Source organism: Jaculus jaculus, chromosome 1, assembly GCF_020740685.1.
Source record: "Jaculus jaculus isolate mJacJac1 chromosome 1, mJacJac1.mat.Y.cur, whole genome shotgun sequence".
NCBI lineage: Eukaryota > Metazoa > Chordata > Mammalia > Rodentia > Dipodidae > Jaculus > Jaculus jaculus.
Genome location: NC_059102.1, coordinates 194,573,921 through 194,594,531, shown reverse-complemented (window position 1 = coordinate 194,594,531; position 20,611 = coordinate 194,573,921). Strand labels below are relative to the sequence as shown.

Genomic DNA, 20,611 nt, shown 5'->3' with positions numbered 1-20,611 from the left:
ACACTTAAAATGGAATGGCATGGCTGGAAGCTGGAAGAGAGTCAGTCCCCAGACAGTCAGCGCGTCTAGTACCAGAAGGTGCTACATGGGTGACTGGGAGAAAATAACTAACATCTGTCCAAGAAACTCATGGTCTAACCTACTTAGCAGCAAATAACCTGTCATGATGCCCACACAAGTGCAATAGTGGCACACAGCCATGGTGGGAAACTAACTGCTCTTGATTTGGCTAACTGGTCTGCTCAGTGGTATGGGACCCATAGATGGAGCTGGGAAACAATTCAGAACCATATCCAAACATAAGCCCACTCTCCATTATCAAGCTACCACCAATCATGGGCTACAAGAGGGCCTACACCTATTAAATTCTCTATAAAAAAGTAAGCTGCAGCTCATGTCAAAGTCTAAATATATCAAAACAAACAATTTTTCATTGAAAAAAGAATAAGTGTACAGTTAAAAGCCAGATGTATAAAGTGGTACATATGTCTGGAGTTCTTTTGCCCTGGAAAACCCATTCTCAGTCTCTCTCCCTGAGAATAAATAAAAATATTTTTGAAAACTAAAACTATGCTTTGGAAAGTTAGCATTATAAGTATTAATTCAAAGTTGCTCCTACTGAAGGTAAATCATGGTATAAATACACACTCACTGTGATAAAATTTATATAAAATAAATGAGCAAATGCCTGCAGCTGTGCTATTTGTTGGAAGGATCACAGTGCCCTCTGCAGTGTCAGTATAAGTAAGACACTTCAGAGGAAAAAAATATCAGCAGACCTCCAAAATGTTCTTTTCCTTCATGAACATAATGAAAATACCTACATAAGACCACATTTTAAGCAGAGTGTATCATTGTAATCATACGCACACATATCTATGTAAAATTATGCAATGTAAAATAAAATACATATACATGAATATCTATCAAAACATACTTAGAAAATGGAGACAAAATTAACAATTTTTTTTTTACTATGATTGTTGTACTGTCTGAAATTTCACTATATACATGCATTAAGCTACTAGCAGGAAAAAATTAATAAAAGTTTAACTACCTATTAAGAAAAAAAAGAACAAAGCAGTTCTTTTCCGTTCTTCACCTTACCCCAACTGAAGAGTTCTATAAAGCCCACTATCTGGAATCTCAGGTTGGCTGTGCTCCACTTTTGAGTCATTCCCGAACCTTACAATAGCATATGTTTTATTCTTTATTACACTACAGAATTCATGAATATGACTCAGCAAAAATAGCATAAAAATGAAGTGAAGATAGTGAACTCTTAATTCCAACTCATAGCTCAGGAACCACTGATCATCAAACATAAAGTACATCTTCTAGATTCTAGAATTTGAATATTTAGATTTTCTTAATTTTGTTGTTAATGAGTCATATTTAAAATACAAATTCTCCTAGTCAGAAAAATTTCACTTAATCTCATCATTCTTGTTTTTTTTTTTTTTTTTGTTGTTGTTGTTGTTTGTTTCTTTTTGTTTTTTTTGTGAGGTAGGGTCTCGCTGAATTCCAGGCTGACCTGGAATTCACTATGTAGTCTCAGGGTGGCCTTGAACTCATGGCAATCCTCCTACTTCTGCCTCCCAAGTGCTGGGATTAAAGGTGTGAACACCACACCTGGCTCCAATCTCAGGATTCTTTTTTATTTTTTTCATTTTTTGTTTGTTTTTATTTATTTGAGAGTGACAGAGAGGAAGCAGAGAGAGAGAGAGAGAGAGAGAGAGAGAGAGAGAAAGAATGGGTGTGCCAGGGTTTTCAGCCACTGCAAATGAACTCCAGATGTGTGCATCTGGCTAACATGGGTCCTGGGGAATTGAGCCTCAAACCAGGATCCTTAGGCTTCACAGGCAAGCACTTAGCTGCTAAGCCACATCTCCAGCACTAATCTGATGATTCTTGATAATTCTCACCAATATCATCATTTCATCTTTCTCAGAGAGATTATTTAATGTTATCTGAATATTCTCATTTAGTGGCATTTAACAAAATGTAAACTAACTCTTAATTATTTCTTTTCAGGAATATTTGTTATTCTGTGGTTTTGATAGGCTTTTTAGTATATAAAAATATCAGTGATATTCCCCAAAACACTGCTTCCTAGTAACATGGGGTTTCATACATCTATATTATTATATGCCATGCTATTTTTAGAAAATACAGTATTTTAAAATATTAAATTTTTTAATGTTTTTACTTACATTTTTTCTTCGGTGGAGAGTTAAGTACATGCAAACAATGAAATCCTGTTTTCTTTAATTTAAAATTATCAATAGGTGTTGTTCTTGAAACATTCCAAATGCGTAAAACACCCACTTGGGAATCTAATCAGACCATCAGAAATGCAAATGTTAACAAATTTTGCTTGAAACTAAAATTTCCAGTAATAAATCCAACAACAAACACCATTTGTCTGGGTTTCAATAGTAATTATTTAAGGCAATTATCAAAGAAAATGTTGGAATGCTGTTCAATTTTAAAATTTTTGGCATTTTTTTGCAATTATAGACCCCTTCACAGGGTGAAAACTCCCTATCTTAGGAGATTCTTACTATGAAAATCATTCTAACAATATGATCACAAAAGCATGTCGTCATTCATTGACACACTGATTTTAGGAAATGGTCAAGGCTGGAGAAGTGGTTTAGTGGTTAAGGCACTTGTCTGTGAAGCCTAAGGACCTGGGTTCACTTCTTTAGTATCCATGTAAGCCAGAAGCACAAGGAAGCACATGCATCTGGAGTTTGTTTGCAGTGACTACAGGCTCAGGTGTGCTCATTCTCTTTCTCTTCCTCCCTCCCTCTATCCCTCCCTCCCTCCCTTCCTGTTTCTCTCTCTTAAATAAATGAATATGCAAACAAACAAACAAATATATATATATTTTTTTCAAATTGAAGCAAGCTTTTTATTTTATTATTTTATTTTTTAATTGTTTGGTTTTATTTATTTATTTATTTGAAAGCAACAGAGAGAAAGAGAGAGAGAGAGAATGGGCACTGCAAATGAACTCCAGATGCCTGTGCCCCGTGTGCATATGGCTAACGTGGGTCCTGGGGAATCAAACCTCAAACCAGAGTCCTTATGCTTCACAGACAAGCCCTTAACCGCTAAGCCATCTTTCCAGTACAAATAAAATATATTTTGAAAAGGAAATGATCATCCAAGAAAGGTATACATTTTTAACATTAAGGAAGCCTTCGTATTTTGAAATCTATGAAAATTGCTCAATACTGACTTTCAGAAAATAAAGAAAATATGCCTGAAGGCAATTAGTTAATTGCCTTTATCCTCCAAATCTCACTCCAATAGCTGCTCTGAAGAATACTATGGCCAGGAATGGTGGCACATGCCTTTAATCCCAGCACTTGGGAGTCTGAGGTAGGAGGATCATTGTGAGTTTGAGGCTGGACTGAGACTATATAGTGAATTCCAGGTCAGCCTGAGCTACAGCAAGACCCTATCTTGAAAAACCAAAAAATAAAATAAAAAATTTTAAAAATAAGGAATAAATAAATAGAGACTGACAATTACCAATTTACTACAAAAAAGTCTGATAGTTCATCCATCAAACATAAAATCACTGTATGGCCCAGCAAGTACACTCAGAGTGTTTACAACTCAGGAGATTTGAAGTATATATCCACTCAAATACTTGTACATTAATGTATACATCAAAATATTCATAATTGCTGTATAAAAGTAGGAACAGTACAAATATCTATACATGAGAAAAATCTGCTAAATCCACATCATGGAAGGTTATCCATCCATAACAAGGAACAATGTAATTGATCCATGCTCCACCAAAAATGAATCTTGAATACAATGTTAAGTGAAAGAAGCAAGGCACATGAGGATGCATGTGTAATAATTCCCTGAAATGTCCTTAGTAGGCAAATCCAGATAGTAGATTACCAGAGGTTGTACGTGCATGTGTGAGGCATGGGCAGGAATAGTAGAACCTGATCATTAATGTACTGAGTTTTTTTTTTGTTTGTTTGTTTGTTTGTTTTTGAGGTAGTGTCTCACTCTAGATCAGGCTGACCTGGAATTCACTATGTAGTCTCAGGGTGGGGTGGCCTCGAACTCATGGAGATCCTCTTACCTCTGCCTCCTAACTGCTGGGATTAAAGGCATATGCCACTATGTCTGGCTGTGTTGAGTTTTTAGTGGGAAATGGTATGTTCTGAGGGCAGATAATGGTAGTGGTTTTCAAACTTATGCAAATGCTAAAAACCACTGAACTCTCCTTTAAAATTGTGAATTTTAGAAGTTTATCTTTTTTTTAAAATTTTTATTAGCATTTTCCATGATTATAAAAAAATCCCGTGTTAATTCCCTCCCTCCCCCCCCACACTTTTTCCTTTGAAATTCCATTCTCCAGAGAAGTTTGTCTTGATAACAATAATAGGTATATTTTAAGTTTCCCATGCCTACAAATCACCAAATCCTGTGAAATTAAAGGCTATAAGATTTACAATTTACTAATTAACTTCTGTGTTTAAATTAAGTATCAAGAAAGTTAAGAAATCCTTCTTAACTGAGATAATAATGATACTTATTATTTCATACGCATAAATATGGCTTTTATAAGTATTTGTGTTCTTTCTCCAAAGGCCCTTCCCTTTGAACCTAAGTAAATGGTAAAGTAGAAAATCACTTAATTCCTAATCACTATTCTTATAGTCACTCATCTTCCCTGACTTCATCATTACTTAGCTTTGTAACTTCTTTCATGATGGAGCAAGCATCCTTTCAACACAAAGAATTAAGTACTGCTTTCATTTTTAACTTCTGCTGAAAATATTTAGTACCATCTTAGCATATCTAGCAATGACCTGTCAAAAGTATTAGTGAGTATAATAGGGCTCATATCCAGGCCAATTGTTTTTTTGGCCAATTCCTTCATTATCCTCTTGTCGCATCTGAAATTCCATTGTCTATCATTTATGCAACAATCATAGACAAATGCAAATATGTGTATTACAATGTATTTACAGAAATCTGGAACTTTAGGGCCTTAATTCTATGTTTATTTCTAATTATGCCAATGGAATATTTTATAAATTAGGCATCCACTATAACAAATGATATTTATGTGTTTATAAGTTTTACAAACAAATAAGTATACAATTTCCCTAATTTAGTTAAAGTATACACACATATTTGAAACTTCAGGGAATAGGGGCACTTTTACCTCCAGTTATAAACATTCCAGGGGCACTTGCAACCCAGGCTAAGCATTGTACAGAAGCTGCTGTGCTTGGAAAATTAAATGTTGTTATGCAATTAAGTGATTCACAATCTACTAGGCGAATTCCATAATGTAAATTAGCCACAAGAAGATAATCTGTAGAGAGTGGGTCCCATTCAAGGGCTGTAATTGGGTCCTCTTCATCTGTTCCTTCAAGAGATTCTGGTCTCAGAACATGTTTTTGATTTTTATTACCTATTAAATACAAAAAAAATGGTTTCAAAAAGTCATAAAAAGATCAATGATTTCATTCATCTTAATATTCCCCTTGTATGTCACTAACCTCTGCTTGTCCTGAGAATACAAACCTGACATTTTTATGCAGAAGGCACAACAACGTGAATGCAAGGGAATTACTATATGCTAAGGATAAAAGTCAAATTCAACTTTGATAATCTCTATTGTTCTAAGGGTTTCTCCTATTTGTTACTGAAAAAGTGTAAGAAAAAGATAGCAGTGAGGAATACACTTGATCCTGTCAGCAGGAAATTTCACTTAGCTATGAGAGCATAGGAGTAAAGAAGAGCTTATGGACCTGATGCATACTAGGTAGTGATTAAAAGCTGGTTGTTTAGGCCCACATCCTAGCTTCACCACTGACAGCTCTGTTCTCCGAACACACATAACTTTTCTCTAAGTTTCTTTGTTTTGGTAATGAAGGACTCAATGCTTACATCTCAGAGGTTTTAAAAAGATTAAATGAGCAGTTCCTTAAAGTGATTACAAACGTGAGATGTGTTATAAATAATATTATCAGGGTTTACTGTAATTCCTTCCTCATAATGTATACCTGAGTAGCAAAAGAAACAAAAAAGCCAAAAATAAATGAAATTAAATGAAACAAATGATTATCAATATTCTTTTGCTTGGTTGTTACAAGTTATAACACAACAAAGAACAGGAAAAAGATGCTTTTATTGATGATCTACAACGAAGCTCCACTGAGCCAATCCTCCCTTTCTTAAGAGCAGAGATGCAATTATATTAGGACTGTGCAATCTTCACATAAAGCACCAATTACTCCTAAGTGTTAGAAACTTAACAGGAAGTGTTTATTAAAACACAGTGAAAGCTGCCATGGCTGTTGCTACAGCCCCATGATTACACATCGTTTCTCAATACATCAGATCATAAAAGCAGAAAGAAGATAGTTTTCTTTAGATATATATCTGAAAAGTAAATTGAAAATCTTATCATTTCTGGCTTAATTAGATTCATCAGGTCACTTTCTTTTTTAATAAATTGTTTAAATAGCATTGTGTTTAGAATTTTTGTATGTATATTCACAGAAGATGGATTGAAATTTCATTTATTTAGTTTTATTTAATTCACATATAATTAAGAAAGGCTTAAATTTTTTTTTTTACCATAACAAGTATCTACTAAACTGTTATTTTAATTTATTTATTCATTTAATTCATTTATTTTTGTTTTTTGAGGTAGGGTCTCACTCTAGCCCAGGCTGACCCGTAATGCACTCTGTATTCTCTGGTGGCCTCCTACTCACAGCGATCCTCCTACCTCTGCCTACTGAGTGCTGGGACTAAAGGCATATGCCACCACACATGGCTAAACTGTTATTTGATATGATAAAAAGTAGTGCACAGGACTTTGGGCCAAGATGGCAACCACCTAGCTGCACTGCAGATCCCAGGGAAAGGCAAGACATTAAGGGTTCACTGAGTCTTTTAGGGGAGACCAATCTCCAATAGATAGTCAGTGGGAGGGCACGGGGGGGGGGGGACGGAATTGCCGATCCCCTCATGGGCAGGTAGACATCCCTCCACCCACTCGCCCACTTACTGTTCCAGCCACCACATGTTCAGCAAGTCCTGGCAATAACAGGGAATCCCCGATTCCCTCGTGGGTGGGTAGCCCACTCCTCCCCCCAAGTAGCTACTGTACCCATGGGGCCACCGCACACCAATCCCTGCATGTGGAAGATTAGACTGCTCCGCCCACTCACCCTCTTACTGCTCCGGCCACCACCTGTTCAGGGAGTCCTGGCAATAACAGGGAATACCTGATTCCCTCAGGAGTAGGTAGCCTGCCCCTTCCCCCAAGTAGCCACTGTATCCACAGCACAGCTGCGCACAGATGGATCCCTGTGTGTGGAAGCTTAGACTGCTCCACCCACTCGCTCACTTACTGTTCCTGCCTCTGCACGTTCTACGAGCCCAGGTCCACAGCAACTGCCACATAAGCTCAGACTGTGTCTCTCGCTTGAGCTAGCTCAGGTGCCATCCCCTACCTGTCTTATGTGCTGGCTGTCCACCATTCTCCGGTGGCGGGGGAGCACAGACTGCTTCTGGGTCCCAGTGTTCCCATCCAGTTTGGGCTGCTCCAGTGCTTGGTGCCTCAGTGTCCTTCCTACCTCAAATGCAGGTAGCTTTGGCACCTTACTGCTTGAGAATTCAGACAACTTTGGTGACCCTGCCAGGCAGTAAATCAGGCAGCTTTGGCAAGTGACAGCCAAAGCCCAGGCTGTTTGGCAACTGCCCTAGGCTGCCTCAGATTCCCATTGTGCTTGAGCCCAGGCTGATCCACCCACCTATGTGCCCATACATGGTCATGGGTAGACCACAGTGCAAAGCAAATAACATGAAAAATCAAATGCAAGAAAATCCAGTTTGATCACGCAGTCCGACAATGAATATATCTAACCAAAACACAGAAGAGTCTTTAGGATCAGAACATCAAATTGAAACTATGAGTAATGCAACCCTGACCAACCTACTGGTAGAACTTGCAGGAAAGCAACAAAGGACCAGTAGTCGTGTGGAAGCTGCCATCTCTAAACCAGAACTGATAGATAAGATACTGGAGGCAGTTCAAACAGATTTGAGGGAGAGTGAAAAAAAAAAAAAGAAGACCTTAAAAATCAGCTGGCCATGCTAAAGGAACACATAAAGAAATGCAAGGATGAAATCGAAGAATCATCAAGAAAATCAGAAAATGATGTGAAAAGGGAGCTTGACAGAGGGATGGAAATTATACATAGAAAAGTAGTAGAAAATGCAAAATTAATTGAACAAGTCCAAAACTCTCTAGAAGCTGTCAAGAATAGAGTCAGCCAAGTGGAGGATAGAAACTGTGATCTGGAAGACAAGATGGAAGAAACAGTTCGAGAGTTCAAAAATTTCAGTAAGTTCAAAAGTTCCTGTGAACAGAACATGAGGGAATTGTGGGACACACTTGAACATCCTAACATAAGGATCATTGGAATACCAGAAAGAAGAAATTCAGGCCAAAGGCATGGAGAATTTATTTAACAAAATAATTGAAGAAAACTTCTTCAGTCTCTTACAAGAAAGGCCCATCAAGATAAAGAAGCCAACAGAACTCCAAACAGACTGGACCAAAGGAGTAACTCTCCAAGACATTGTCATTAAGCCTCTAAACAATTACACCAAAGAGAAAATCCTAAAAGCAGCTAAGGAAAACCAGCACACCACTTTCAAAGGTAACCACATCAGAATTACTTCAGACATCTCAATGGACTCCCTGAAAGCTAAAAGGGCCTGGAATGAAACACTTCAAAGTCTAAGAACCCATGGCTTCCAACCCAAACTACTCTACCCAGAAAAAGTATCCCTCATAAGAGATGGTGAAAGAAAACCTTTCCATGACAAAACTCAGCTTTACAATTATATGAACGTAAAACCAAACCTACAGAGAATATTTCAGGAAATTCTCCACAGAGAAGAAACAAATAACCAAACTCAAATGCCTACAAGAAGCAGATCACAATAACCAACTCAAAGAAGGCACAAAACTTCAAAGTCCATAAAAACACCAACCAACATTTACCATCACAATATGGCAGATACTAAATCAAATCTCAGTCATTACCCTAAATATTAATGGCCTTAATTCGCCCATCAAGAGACACAAGCTAAAAGGATGAATCAAAAAATAATACCCCTTAATCGGCTGCCTTCCAGAAACCCACCTTACCACTAAAGACAGACACTTCCTCAGGGTGAAAGGATGGAAAACAATATTCCAAGCAAACGGGAATAAGAAATAAGCAGGTGTAGCTATATAAATATCAGATAAAATAGATTTCAAACCAAAACAATCAAAAAAGACAAAGAAGGCTACTTTCTACTTATCAAGGGAACAATCCATCAAGAGGATATTACAATCATAAATCTGTATGCAGCAAACACAGGGGCACCACACTTCATAAAACAAAACCTACATGACAATAAAACAGAAATAACCACCAACACCATCATAGCTGGGGACTTCAATACACCATTATCAGTAATAGACAGATCATCCAAACAGAAGCTCAACAGGGAAGTAAGAGAGCTCAACAAAACCATAGATCACTTAGACCTAATGGACATCTACAGAACATTCCACCCCAAATCCACAGACTACACATTCTTCTCAGCAGCCCATGGAACATTTTCTAAAATAGACCATACACTGGGTCACAAAGCATGCCTCCACATATTTAGGAAGATTGATATAATTCCTGTATGATATCAGATAACAATGCTATATTGCTAGAAATCAACAACAAAAGACCCACCAAGAAGCCCAACAGTACCTGGAAACTGAACAGCACACTTAAACAATAAAGGGATAGTGGATGAAATAAAAAATGAAATTGCAAAATTTCTGGAATTGAACAACAAGGAGAACACATCATACTCAAACTTATGGGACACAATGAAGGCAGTCCTCAGGGGAAAATTCATAGCACTCAGTGCCTTCATAAAAAAGACAGAGAGATCCCAAATCAAAAACATAACCATCCACTTAAAGGCACTGGGAAAAAAAGTAAAATCCAACCCAAAGAGCTCCAGAAGGAAAGAAATTATTAAAATCAGAGCAGAAATTAATGAATTAGAAACCAAGGAAACAATTAAGACAATTGACATAACAAAGAGCTGGTTCTTTGAAAAACAAGATTGACAAACCCCTGGCTAATTTGATCAAGCAAAAAAAGGAGAAGCTTCAAATTAACAATATTCAAAATGAAAAAGGAAAGATCACAACAGACATAAGTGAAATTGGGAAAATCATCAGGACTTATTTCAAAAGCCTCTACTCCACAAAACTGGATAATGTGGAGGAGATGGATAAATTCTTGGACGCATACCATGTATCAAAGCTAAACTCAGCACATTAATCACCTCAATGAACCCATCACACTCTTGGAGATTGAAAAAGTAATAGAAACCTCCCCAAAAAGAAGAGTGCAGGACTAGATGGCTTCTCAGCTGCATTCTATCAAACCTTCATGGAAAAACTCAAACCAATCTTCCTCAAACTGTGCCACACAACTGGAGAACAAGGAAAGCTACCCAACTCCTTTTATGAAGCTAGTATCACCCTAATTCCAAAACCAGGCAGAGATGCCACAAGAAAACTACCAGCCTATTTCCCTGAGGAACTTAGATGCAAATATCCTGAACAAAATCTTCGCAAACCGAATTCAACAACACATCAAAAGCATTATTCACCATGATCAAGTGGGATTCATGCCAGGAACACAGGGGTGGTTCAACATATGGAAATCTGTCAATGTAATACACCACATAAACAAGGTTAAACATGAAAACCACATGATCACTTCAACAGATGCCGAAAAGGCCTTTGACAAGATACAACATCACTTCATGATCAAAACACTGGAGAGAATTGGCATGGTTGGTTCACATCTTAACATAATAAAGGCAATATACAAAGCTCTGAAGGTCCAAATAATACTTAATGGAGAGAGACTGGAGGAATTTGCATTAAGATCAGGAACAAGACAGGGTTGTCCACTCTCACCTCTACTTTTCAATATAGTACTAGAAGTCCAAGCTCAAGCAATAAGATAGGAGAAGGAAATAAAAGTGATACAATTTGGAAAGGAAGAACTTAAGTTAGCTCTATTCGCTGATAACATGATTGTATATGTAAGAGACCCGAGAGACTCCATCCCAAAACTCCTGAATGTGATTAACTCCTATAGCAAAGTAGCAGGAAACAAAATTAATGCACACAAATCAGTAGCCTTTCTATATGCAAATGATAAAGATACAGAGAAAGAAATAAGGGACATACTACCATTTTCAATTGCAACAAAAAAAAAATACCTTGGAATAACGTTAACCAAGGAAGTGAAGGATCTATGAAATGAAAACATAAAAACACTCAAAAAGAAATTGAGGAGGACTTCATAAAATGGAAAGACTTCCCATGCTCCTGGATAGGCAGAATTAACATTGTGAAGATGACAATTCTACCAAAGGTAATATACATATTTAATGCAGTTCCAATTAAAATCCCTACAGTGTTCTTCATAGTGATAGAAAAAAAGATCTCAAATTTCATATGGAAAGACAGAGGCCTCATATATCCAAACATATCCTCAGCAAAAGAAATACCTCTGGAGGCATCACCATACCTGATCTAAAGCTATATTACAAAGCCATACTAATAAAAACAGCCTGGTACTGGCATAAAAACAGGAGTATAGTCCAATGGAATAGACTTGAGGACCTGGATTTTGGGTCAAGCAACTATAGCTACTTGATATTTGACAAAGGCCAGAACAATATAGGCTGGAAAAAGACAGCATCTTCAACAAATGGTGCTGGACAAACTGGATGCAAGAAACTGAAACTTGATCCACACATTTCGCCTTGCACTACATTCAAGTCCAAATGGATGAAAGACCTCAATATAAGACCAGAAACTCGAATACTACTGGAAGAAAATTTAGGAAGCATTTTCCATGATATCGAATGGAAAAAGTCTTCCTGATCAAAACCCCAGTAGCTCACGATCTCAAACAGTCACGCAACCATTGGGATCACATGAAGCTGAGTTTCTTTATAGACAAGCATACAAAAAGCAAAGCCAATAGATTATCCACAGAATGGGAGAAAATATTTGCAGTTTATCCAACTGATAGAGGCCTAATCTCTAGAATCTACAAAGAACTCAAAAATCTAAACAGTAAGAAGTCAAACACCCCACTCACAAAATGGGGCAAAGAGCTGGACAGGCAGTTCACAGAGGAAGAAATACAAATGGAAAACAAACACTTAAGAAAATGTTCATCATCTGTAATCATCAGAGAAATGCAAATCAAAACAACTATGAGATTCCACCTTACCCCAATAAGGATAGCAAACATCAAAAAATCAAATGAACATAAATGCTGGTGAGGATGTGGAGAAGTAGGGACAGTCTTCCACTGTTGGTGGGAATGTAAGATGGCACAAAAACTTTGGAAAGCAATATGGAAACTCCTGAAAAAGCTGACTATAGAGATACCAACAAACCCAGTTATTCCCCTACTGGATATCTACCCTAAAACCTTCAAACCACAGGCCAGAGAGATATGCTCAACCATGTTTGTAGCAGCTCAATTTGTAATAGCTAATGGCTGGAATCAACCCAGATGTCCATCACTAGAAGAATGGATAACTAAGATGTGGTATATCAACACAATGGAATTCTATACAGCAGTAAGAAAAATAACACAATGAAATTTGAGGAAAAATTGTTGAATCTGGAACAGATCATTGTCAGTGAACTTACCCAACCACAGAAAAAAAATCGCCACATAGTCTAACACATCTACAGCACCTAATCTGAATCTCCTCAAGATATCTTACATATCCAGCAAGCATCTCGTGAACTAGACAATAGGAAGGGTGAGGAGGGAAGGGAAGGGCAATCGAGGGGTGGGAAACACAAATCTAGACCCAAACGGCAATGGTACCATAACATTTTACTTCCTAAAAGGTAGACCAAATGGCTGAACCTTCACCTGGCCCTTACAGGAAACACCTGAACCACAAGACACTTGAGAGGGTATAATGGAGTCTCACTTAATCTTCTACATCTTCCCTCCCTCTTCTCCCTCTCCCTCTCCCTCTCCCTCCCTCCCTCTCTCTCTCTCTCTTCTCTCTAACTCTTGTATATTAGTTATCTTTTTCTTCCTTTTCTTAGTGGGCACTTACCTGTAACTCCCAGTACCAGCATGTGGCTATCATCCACAATGAGTTTTGATCAGACAGACCTACAAGTTTTCCTAAGAGACAGACAGATTTCTGTCAGAGTACTTGATGACCCACCAAAGGTTAGTGGCAAGACCCTGCTGCTTAAAACACCTCATGTGGTTGACAGGTAAAATGAAATGGCATGGCTAGAAGTTGGAAGAGAGTCAGTCCCCAGACAATCAGCACGTCTAGTGCCAGAGGCTGCTACATGGGCGACTGGGGGAAAATGACCAATATCTGTCCAAGTAACTCATGGTCTACCCTACTTAGCAGCAAATAACCTGTTGTGATGCCCACACAAGTGCAATAGTGGCACACAGCTATGGTGGGAAACCAACTGCCCTCAAATCGGCTAACTGATCCACTCAGTGGTACGAGACCCATAGCTGGAGCTGGGAAACAATTCAGAACCATGTCCAAACATAAGCCCACGTTTTATTATCTAGCTACCATCAATCATGGGCTACAAGAGGGCCTACACCTATTAAATTCTCTATAAAAAAAAAAAAAGTAAGGGTTATCTCATTTGTCCTGGTGCTAACTTATTCTCCGTTGGAGAATCTGCTTCTCTTTTTTGGATAGATGTAGATCCTAAGGAGAGAGCCACACCATCATACTTCAAAAGGGCCCCGGCTGAAACTAAGAAAAATTGGTGAAACAAGCACAGGTGCTGTTTTCCTGATGAACCGAATATCAGCTCAAGAGTGAAGGAGATCAACACAGAGAAAAGTCAACTCCTACCAAATCAGAGCCCCAGAAGCCCCTAACACCTCATCACTGAAGCAGACCAAAAATGAACCCAACATGGCTTAGGAAAATTTTGCAGAAGAGGAGGGCAGAAAGAATATCAGAGCCATATGTTGCGTTATGATATGCAGAGACATTTATCTTACCCATAACTATGGGCTAACTCCACAATGCATGACCTATATACCTCACCAAGGAGGGACCAAGGGTCACAGATGAGCCTAATAATAGTACCAATGACTGTATTTGCTGAATACAAAACTAGTTAATAAAAGATAAAAAAAGAAGAGTGGACAAAAAAAGTAGTGCACATAAGTAACATTATTGAAAAAAGAAAAAAATGACTTAAGAGAAATATTTACTAGCTGTTTCTTAAATAATTTAGGTATTTGCTTATTCCAGTTAATATTTGTACCCTAATAAAGTAGTCCTAACAGAAAACAATCAGAACAACACCAGCACAAACAGGCAAGAAAGTACAATGTTCATGCTGTAATATCAAAACCATATCATTTAAAAAATTTTTCTGTTTATTTTTATTTATTTATTTCAGAGTGACTGACAGAGAGAAAGAGGGAGAGAGAGAGGGAGAGAAAGGGAGAGAGAATGGGCACTCCAGGGCCTCCAGCCACTGCAAACGATATGCATCTGGCTAACATGGGTCCTGAGGAATCGAGCCTCGAACTGCGGTCCTTAGGCGTCACAGGCTAGCACTTAATCGCTAAGCCATCTATCCAGCCCCAAAACCATATTATTTTAAAGCCTTACGCTTTTAGTCAAGATGATGATGCAGTGCATTCCTCATTTCATTTTCTATCTGGGATTCTAATGTTTTTATTACAAAATATAGAGGATAAATTTATAGTTTTATAGCAAGTCATTAAAACAGTGGCTGAACTGTTTTTATTTATAAGTTGTTAATGTTGTATTTTCTCTTACATATCAGATAACAAGAGTTGTCAGATAAAGGAAGAAGCAATGACTGAAGTAATTCAATTGCATTGTCAACTTCTATGTTAAAGAACAAATACTAGGACAGGTAAAAAGTTCAAGAATATATATATATATATGTTTTTTTTGGTTTTTGAGGTAGGGCCTCCAAGGCTATATATAACTATGGAGCAATTCAATTTTTGATTAAAAAAAAGAAAAAAATATATTAGTTACAGTATATATAAAATAAAAACAAAATAAAAATGCTAAACAAAGAATGTGCTGAGGACAACTTTTCCGAGACTTGAGATTTGAAATAAATGTATCCTGTGTGCTTCTAGAAGACACTGGGACAAAATGACAATATTACATAGGGGCAATGTCAATAATATTTCTTGAGTAAAATGTAAATTTGAATATGGCATATTTAAGGAATGTACCTCTGAGCTCTATCCATTCCTTTAAAAGAGAATATCCCAGCTTAGAAATTACTACTCAGAAACCTGTGACTATGTTCTTACTTTGAAATAGGGTCTTTGTAGATGAGAAATGTGAGATCAAGCTCTTGGAGTAGATCCTAATCAAACTGGATTGCATCTTTATAAAAAGAAAATTTTAGACATGAACATGGGGCAATAGTCATGTGAAGACTAAAAACTGGTGTTATGCTGCTAATGTTTAAGGAACTACTAAAAGCTATATAGCAGCCTGGATCAAGCCTTTTCTTTCTACCTTTAGAGAAAACATAACCTATCAATAATTTCACACTTCTGTTCTCAAAACTTGAGAGATGGTGAGTTCCTGCGTTTCTAAGATACCCCATCTTTATATGTCTGACTTTGGCCCTAGTAAACAAAAAAGAAACATGACTTGACTATATAAAGAAACACAAATCACTTCATTTAATAGGAAGATTTGGAAAATGCTAGTGCCTCCTAGAAGCTACCTAGCTTACACTGTTACATATTATACATTCCATCTTGATATAAACCTAGGATAGAGAAGAGTAAAGGATATCTTTATTCTTCCCTATCCTCTACTAACATATATATGTATAAATTATTTACATACTGGATAAACAATAAAATGTTTCAATGTCTTATAGTGCCATATATTCAAATATTCCTAGTAATAATAATATCAAAGGACATAAATAACCATTTATCAATGAAAAAGGATATAACTCTAATGATAACTCACAACATAAAAATATCAAGACTACATTGTAGACCAAAATACAAGCACACTCCTTACAGTGTTCTTGAAATCTTAGGCAGTGCATATGAAGTACCTTAAAAAGTGCCACAGACAGAGGATAGGGGGGAGGCCTATCTAATGCGATTTGGGTAAGCAGAAAAAACAAAATAAGGAACCCCTGAGAACAGGCTTTTTTTCTTTTAATTACCCACATATTAATCCTTTACAATAAGGCATAGATAAAGAGTACAGGAGACAGAAATGATACTCACCTTTTGAAAGGAGAACCAGTCTGTGAATGATGTTGTGTAACTCTGAGCTTTAAGACAGAATCTGCACTCACTGTGGCTGATGGAACTGACAGACTGACAACTAGATTACACTAACCCCAAATTAGTACAACTGAGAAAGACAGCAGAGGTGGAGAAATTGGTAAAGAAGCATATGTGTACATATTTTTTGCTTCCTTAAAAGAGAAATAATTTGTCTTTTTTAAACTTTATTTAAGTTATAGTGGTGTGAATGTTGAAGGAGTTACTGTTCTTTTATCTATGGGATTTAAAACCTTTGATGAAGGACTGTGTTACTACAAATGGTTCCTTTATAAAGAAAAAGGAAATCCTATGGTATAGTATCAGATACTCAGTGAGGGGATAGGAAGGTTTTCTGATACTATTTTCTTAGTAAATGTGCAGATAGAAAGAACTGATGTGAAAATTACAAACAGCGGGCAGATAACTGGTTTGCGTTATCTCAAAGAAAGAGATCCACACCTGAGATAAGTGAGTAAATGTCTGTAATCAACAGTTACTTCAAATGAGCATTTACAATCAGCACAATACTGGATAATATTTTTGTAGCTGTTAGTTTAAAATTAAAATTATGTTACCTGAGGGCTGAAGAGAGGCTTACCAGTTAAGGCACTTGCCTGTGAAGTTTAAGGACCCAGGTTTGATTCCCTAGTACTCATGTAAGCCAGATGCACAAGGTGATGCATGCGTCTGGAGTTCATTTACAGTGGCTAGAGGCCCTGGCACAACTTTTCTCTCACTTTCTTTTAAAAATTATGTTACTTGGGCTGGAGAGAAGGCTTAAGCATCCGCCAGCAATGCCAAAGAACCAAAATCCGATTTCCCAGTGCCCACAAATGCACAAAGTGGTGTAGGCAGCTCCAGTTCATCTGCAGTGGCTAGAAGCTCTCGTATGCCCATTCGCTTTCTCTCTCACGCTTTCTCTCATAAATAAATCAATAAAACATTTTAAAAACGCATGTTCTTTCTGACTTTACTACTGGAGATTAGGTTTGAAATGTCCTTCAAAGTCCCGTATGTTGAAGGCTTAGTCTCCACCCTTTTGGCGTCACTTTGGGGTGATGGAGCCTTTAAAAGCTTGGTCTTAGGTCATTATGCACATACCCCTGAAGACAATCATAAGATTCTGTCTCTTCCCTCATGTCTTCTATGCATTCAGCCATGAGGTGAGTAGCACTCCTCTGCCACATGGTTCCTACAGACGCACTATGTCCACACAACCCCCTCCGCAAATTGACCCCTTCCAAAGTGTGAGACAAATAAAACTTCCTTCTTTGTAAGTTTCTTATCTCAAGTATATGTTATAGTAACAGAAAATACACTGATATATTCATGTGAATAATAAAATCTACCTGCTAAGAAAGAGAGAAAGAGAGAGAGACAGAGGCAGAGAGAGATCTGATTAATTACATTCCTACCTGGCTGAAAAAGTGATATGCTTCCATCAATATGGCCAAATACAACTTTCCCCTTTTTCTGTGTATGCCATCTGAATATGCAGACATCTGATATGAAACTATGGGCATCTTTGTGCACAGAAACTCCATTATCCTGTCCTGAGATGGTCCAAATGAACAGTGGGCCTTTATGGGAAATAAATGCAATAGCATCATCTGTATTCCAGCACCAGCTAAGACAGGCAGGTATCCCTGGAAAAATTAAACATAGATACAAAATAAAAATACATAAGATTGTAAGCTAAAAGCCATCCACATTGTACAATATAAAATAAATTATTTTAAAAACAATTTCTTACTTGGAAATTTGGCTTAAAGAAAACACCCTAAGGATTACAGGAAATATATAGGGAACAGAGTGAGGAAACATTACTAAACTGACCATATAGTCAAAGAAACTATTTCTTTATTTAAGTAGATTGTATATGGCAAGATACCTCCTCAGTGACCTGGCTGTATACCTGTCACGTGTGCATGAGATGTGCTGATCATACCATTGAGAGCAATGAATATTAAAAGAAACAAATTGCCCACAAGAATGCAGAAAACAACAGGTGAACTTAGAGTAACAACATCTGTGAATGGTGTGTCTTGGATTCGCAGAATTCAACTGGTCCTGCCTCTAAATCCCCTTTTTTTTAAGTGACTATTTAGGAATTTTTAGAGCCAAAGTTCCTTGTCTCTCACTCACTTGTTGCTGATTTTTCATGTAACTTGCCCACAGATTGCTTTTTTCTGCTCAATAAAAACAGCAAGTGGGTGCCTGCCAGCAGAAGCAACAGTCATGGGATGTACCAGAAGCAAAAATCAGCAGGTCCATTCTTGGTTTAAATGGCTCCAAGAGTTAGTTACTTTATTTCATGCTTTGTTCCAGGAAGTATTCTTGAGTAAACAACTCCATGGGTCAGTGTCTGTATTTCTTGGCAGGCAGCAAAGGATTGATTGATGGAAGAAGACTTTCCAGTGTGCACAGCCCATCCAGTGGCAGATTACATACAAAAAAAGCTTCAGGCAAACACTGGGCCTTATGTCTGGCTGCCCTTGCTGCTTGCTAGTATTTGTATCTATCCTGACGTTGATATCCTTTGTTGACATTGGAACCTAGCAACCTTCCAAGGTGAACTGAAGATCACAGACTTTCCAAGAATCTTTGAGGCCTTCGGTGCCAGACTGGGACAACTGAGAGATACAGTCTATTGGACTGAGCAGCTACCAGGTTCCCTGACACTCAGACAGATATTTTTTGACTGCCTAGCCCATATCCTGTAATCTAATCTAATAAATCTCCATTATAATATGTATTTTCTCTATTGGTTTTATTCCTTGTTTATAAAGAAACCCTGTCACAATAAGAAATAACCACATAAAAAATTATAAATTACTTTATACCAGATTAAGTCACCACAGCACAGTTGAAAGAAGGATAAGAATGCTGACTCTGAGGGCACAGTAAAGAAAAGAGCAAAGGGACCACAAGAATGTCAAGCAATATGTATTGAAAATATGTCTATCAGTGGCTTAGTATATGTGGGTACTTCTAATAGTTCTGAAAAAAGGATGAGAAAGCTATTGGTAAGTTTAACATTTTTCAAATAAAAAAAGATGACATTTACTAAAACTGTTACCTGAATTAGAGAGAGAGAGAGAGGAAGAATGGGTGCACCAGGGCCTTTCAGCCTCTGTGAACAAACTCCAGACACGTATTCCCCCTTGTGCACATGAGCAACATTGCTCACTTGTGTCACCATGCATGTGGCTACGTGGTACCTGGATATTCGAACATGTGTTCTTAGGCTTCACAGGCAAGCTCTTTAACTGCTAAGCCATCTCTCCAGCCTGCAGCCTGATAAAGTCTTTTTTAATTATCTATACAATATCAGAGGAAACTATGGTCCCCAGAGCTGATGAGCTAAAATAGGTCTCTACTACAAATGCCTGTGATGTGTATGGTGTTTAATAATTAATACTTGACAACATTAGGTAATATAGTAATATCTTTGTCTAATCTGTGCTTCTGAATATCATTTAAAATTTTATTTTTTAGCTATAGGAAGTATAGATTTTGTTTCATGACTTTATGAAAACAAAACTGACATATGTTTAGTTTATTTCTCACAAAATATAAATGAATTTTAAGTGGATTTTTTTTGTGTTATTTCAGCTCAGTTTCACAAAAAGGTACATCAGGAAAATGCATTGTTATCAATGTAAACAATACTGGTATAATCCTATTTTGGTTGGGAGAGAAAGAAAAATTACCAGAACACATTGGAAAGACAGAGGAAATCTTGACTGAGGCTACCAAAAACTGCATATATATCACATAGATCATTGCCAAAAGTAACTTGGATTTTTCTCATTGGTGTACTAAAAATATAAAATAAAACAATTAAATTAATGGAATAACTCTAAATGGTTGACTTAAGATATTTTTCTCCCAGGTAGGTTGTAACAAACTTTACTCACTGGTTATTGAAAATGAAAATAAAAGAAACAAGACATATGAATTTGGGAATAAAATTTACTTTTTAAATTGAAAATTAATCTTATTTATAAAATAAGATTATAGCTGAGTACCAAAATATATTTTACAGGCATTTTTACAATCTTTTTTTGACCTAATTTGAAAAGACAAGTAAAAGGCAAGCATGTTACATATATCTAAAACTTTCAAAAGTTATT

General features: G+C 37.1%; 1 protein-coding gene across 5 annotated transcripts in view; it reads right to left on the bottom strand.

The window, feature by feature from the left end:
• The window catches only part of Wdr17 (WD repeat domain 17), a 139,142-nt gene that overhangs the window by 74,252 nt on the left and 44,279 nt on the right, over positions 1-20,611 (bottom strand). For all 5 annotated transcript variants that reach the window (XM_045155904.1, XM_045155912.1, XM_045155927.1 and 2 more), the window contains 3 exons: positions 17,891-18,121; positions 5,210-5,461; positions 2,214-2,336 (listed from right to left, as the gene is read on the bottom strand). In XM_045155904.1, coding sequence (XP_045011839.1) covers positions 2,214-2,336; positions 5,210-5,461; positions 17,891-18,121 — 606 coding nt within the window. The remainder of the gene's footprint in view (positions 1-2,213; positions 2,337-5,209; positions 5,462-17,890; positions 18,122-20,611) is intronic.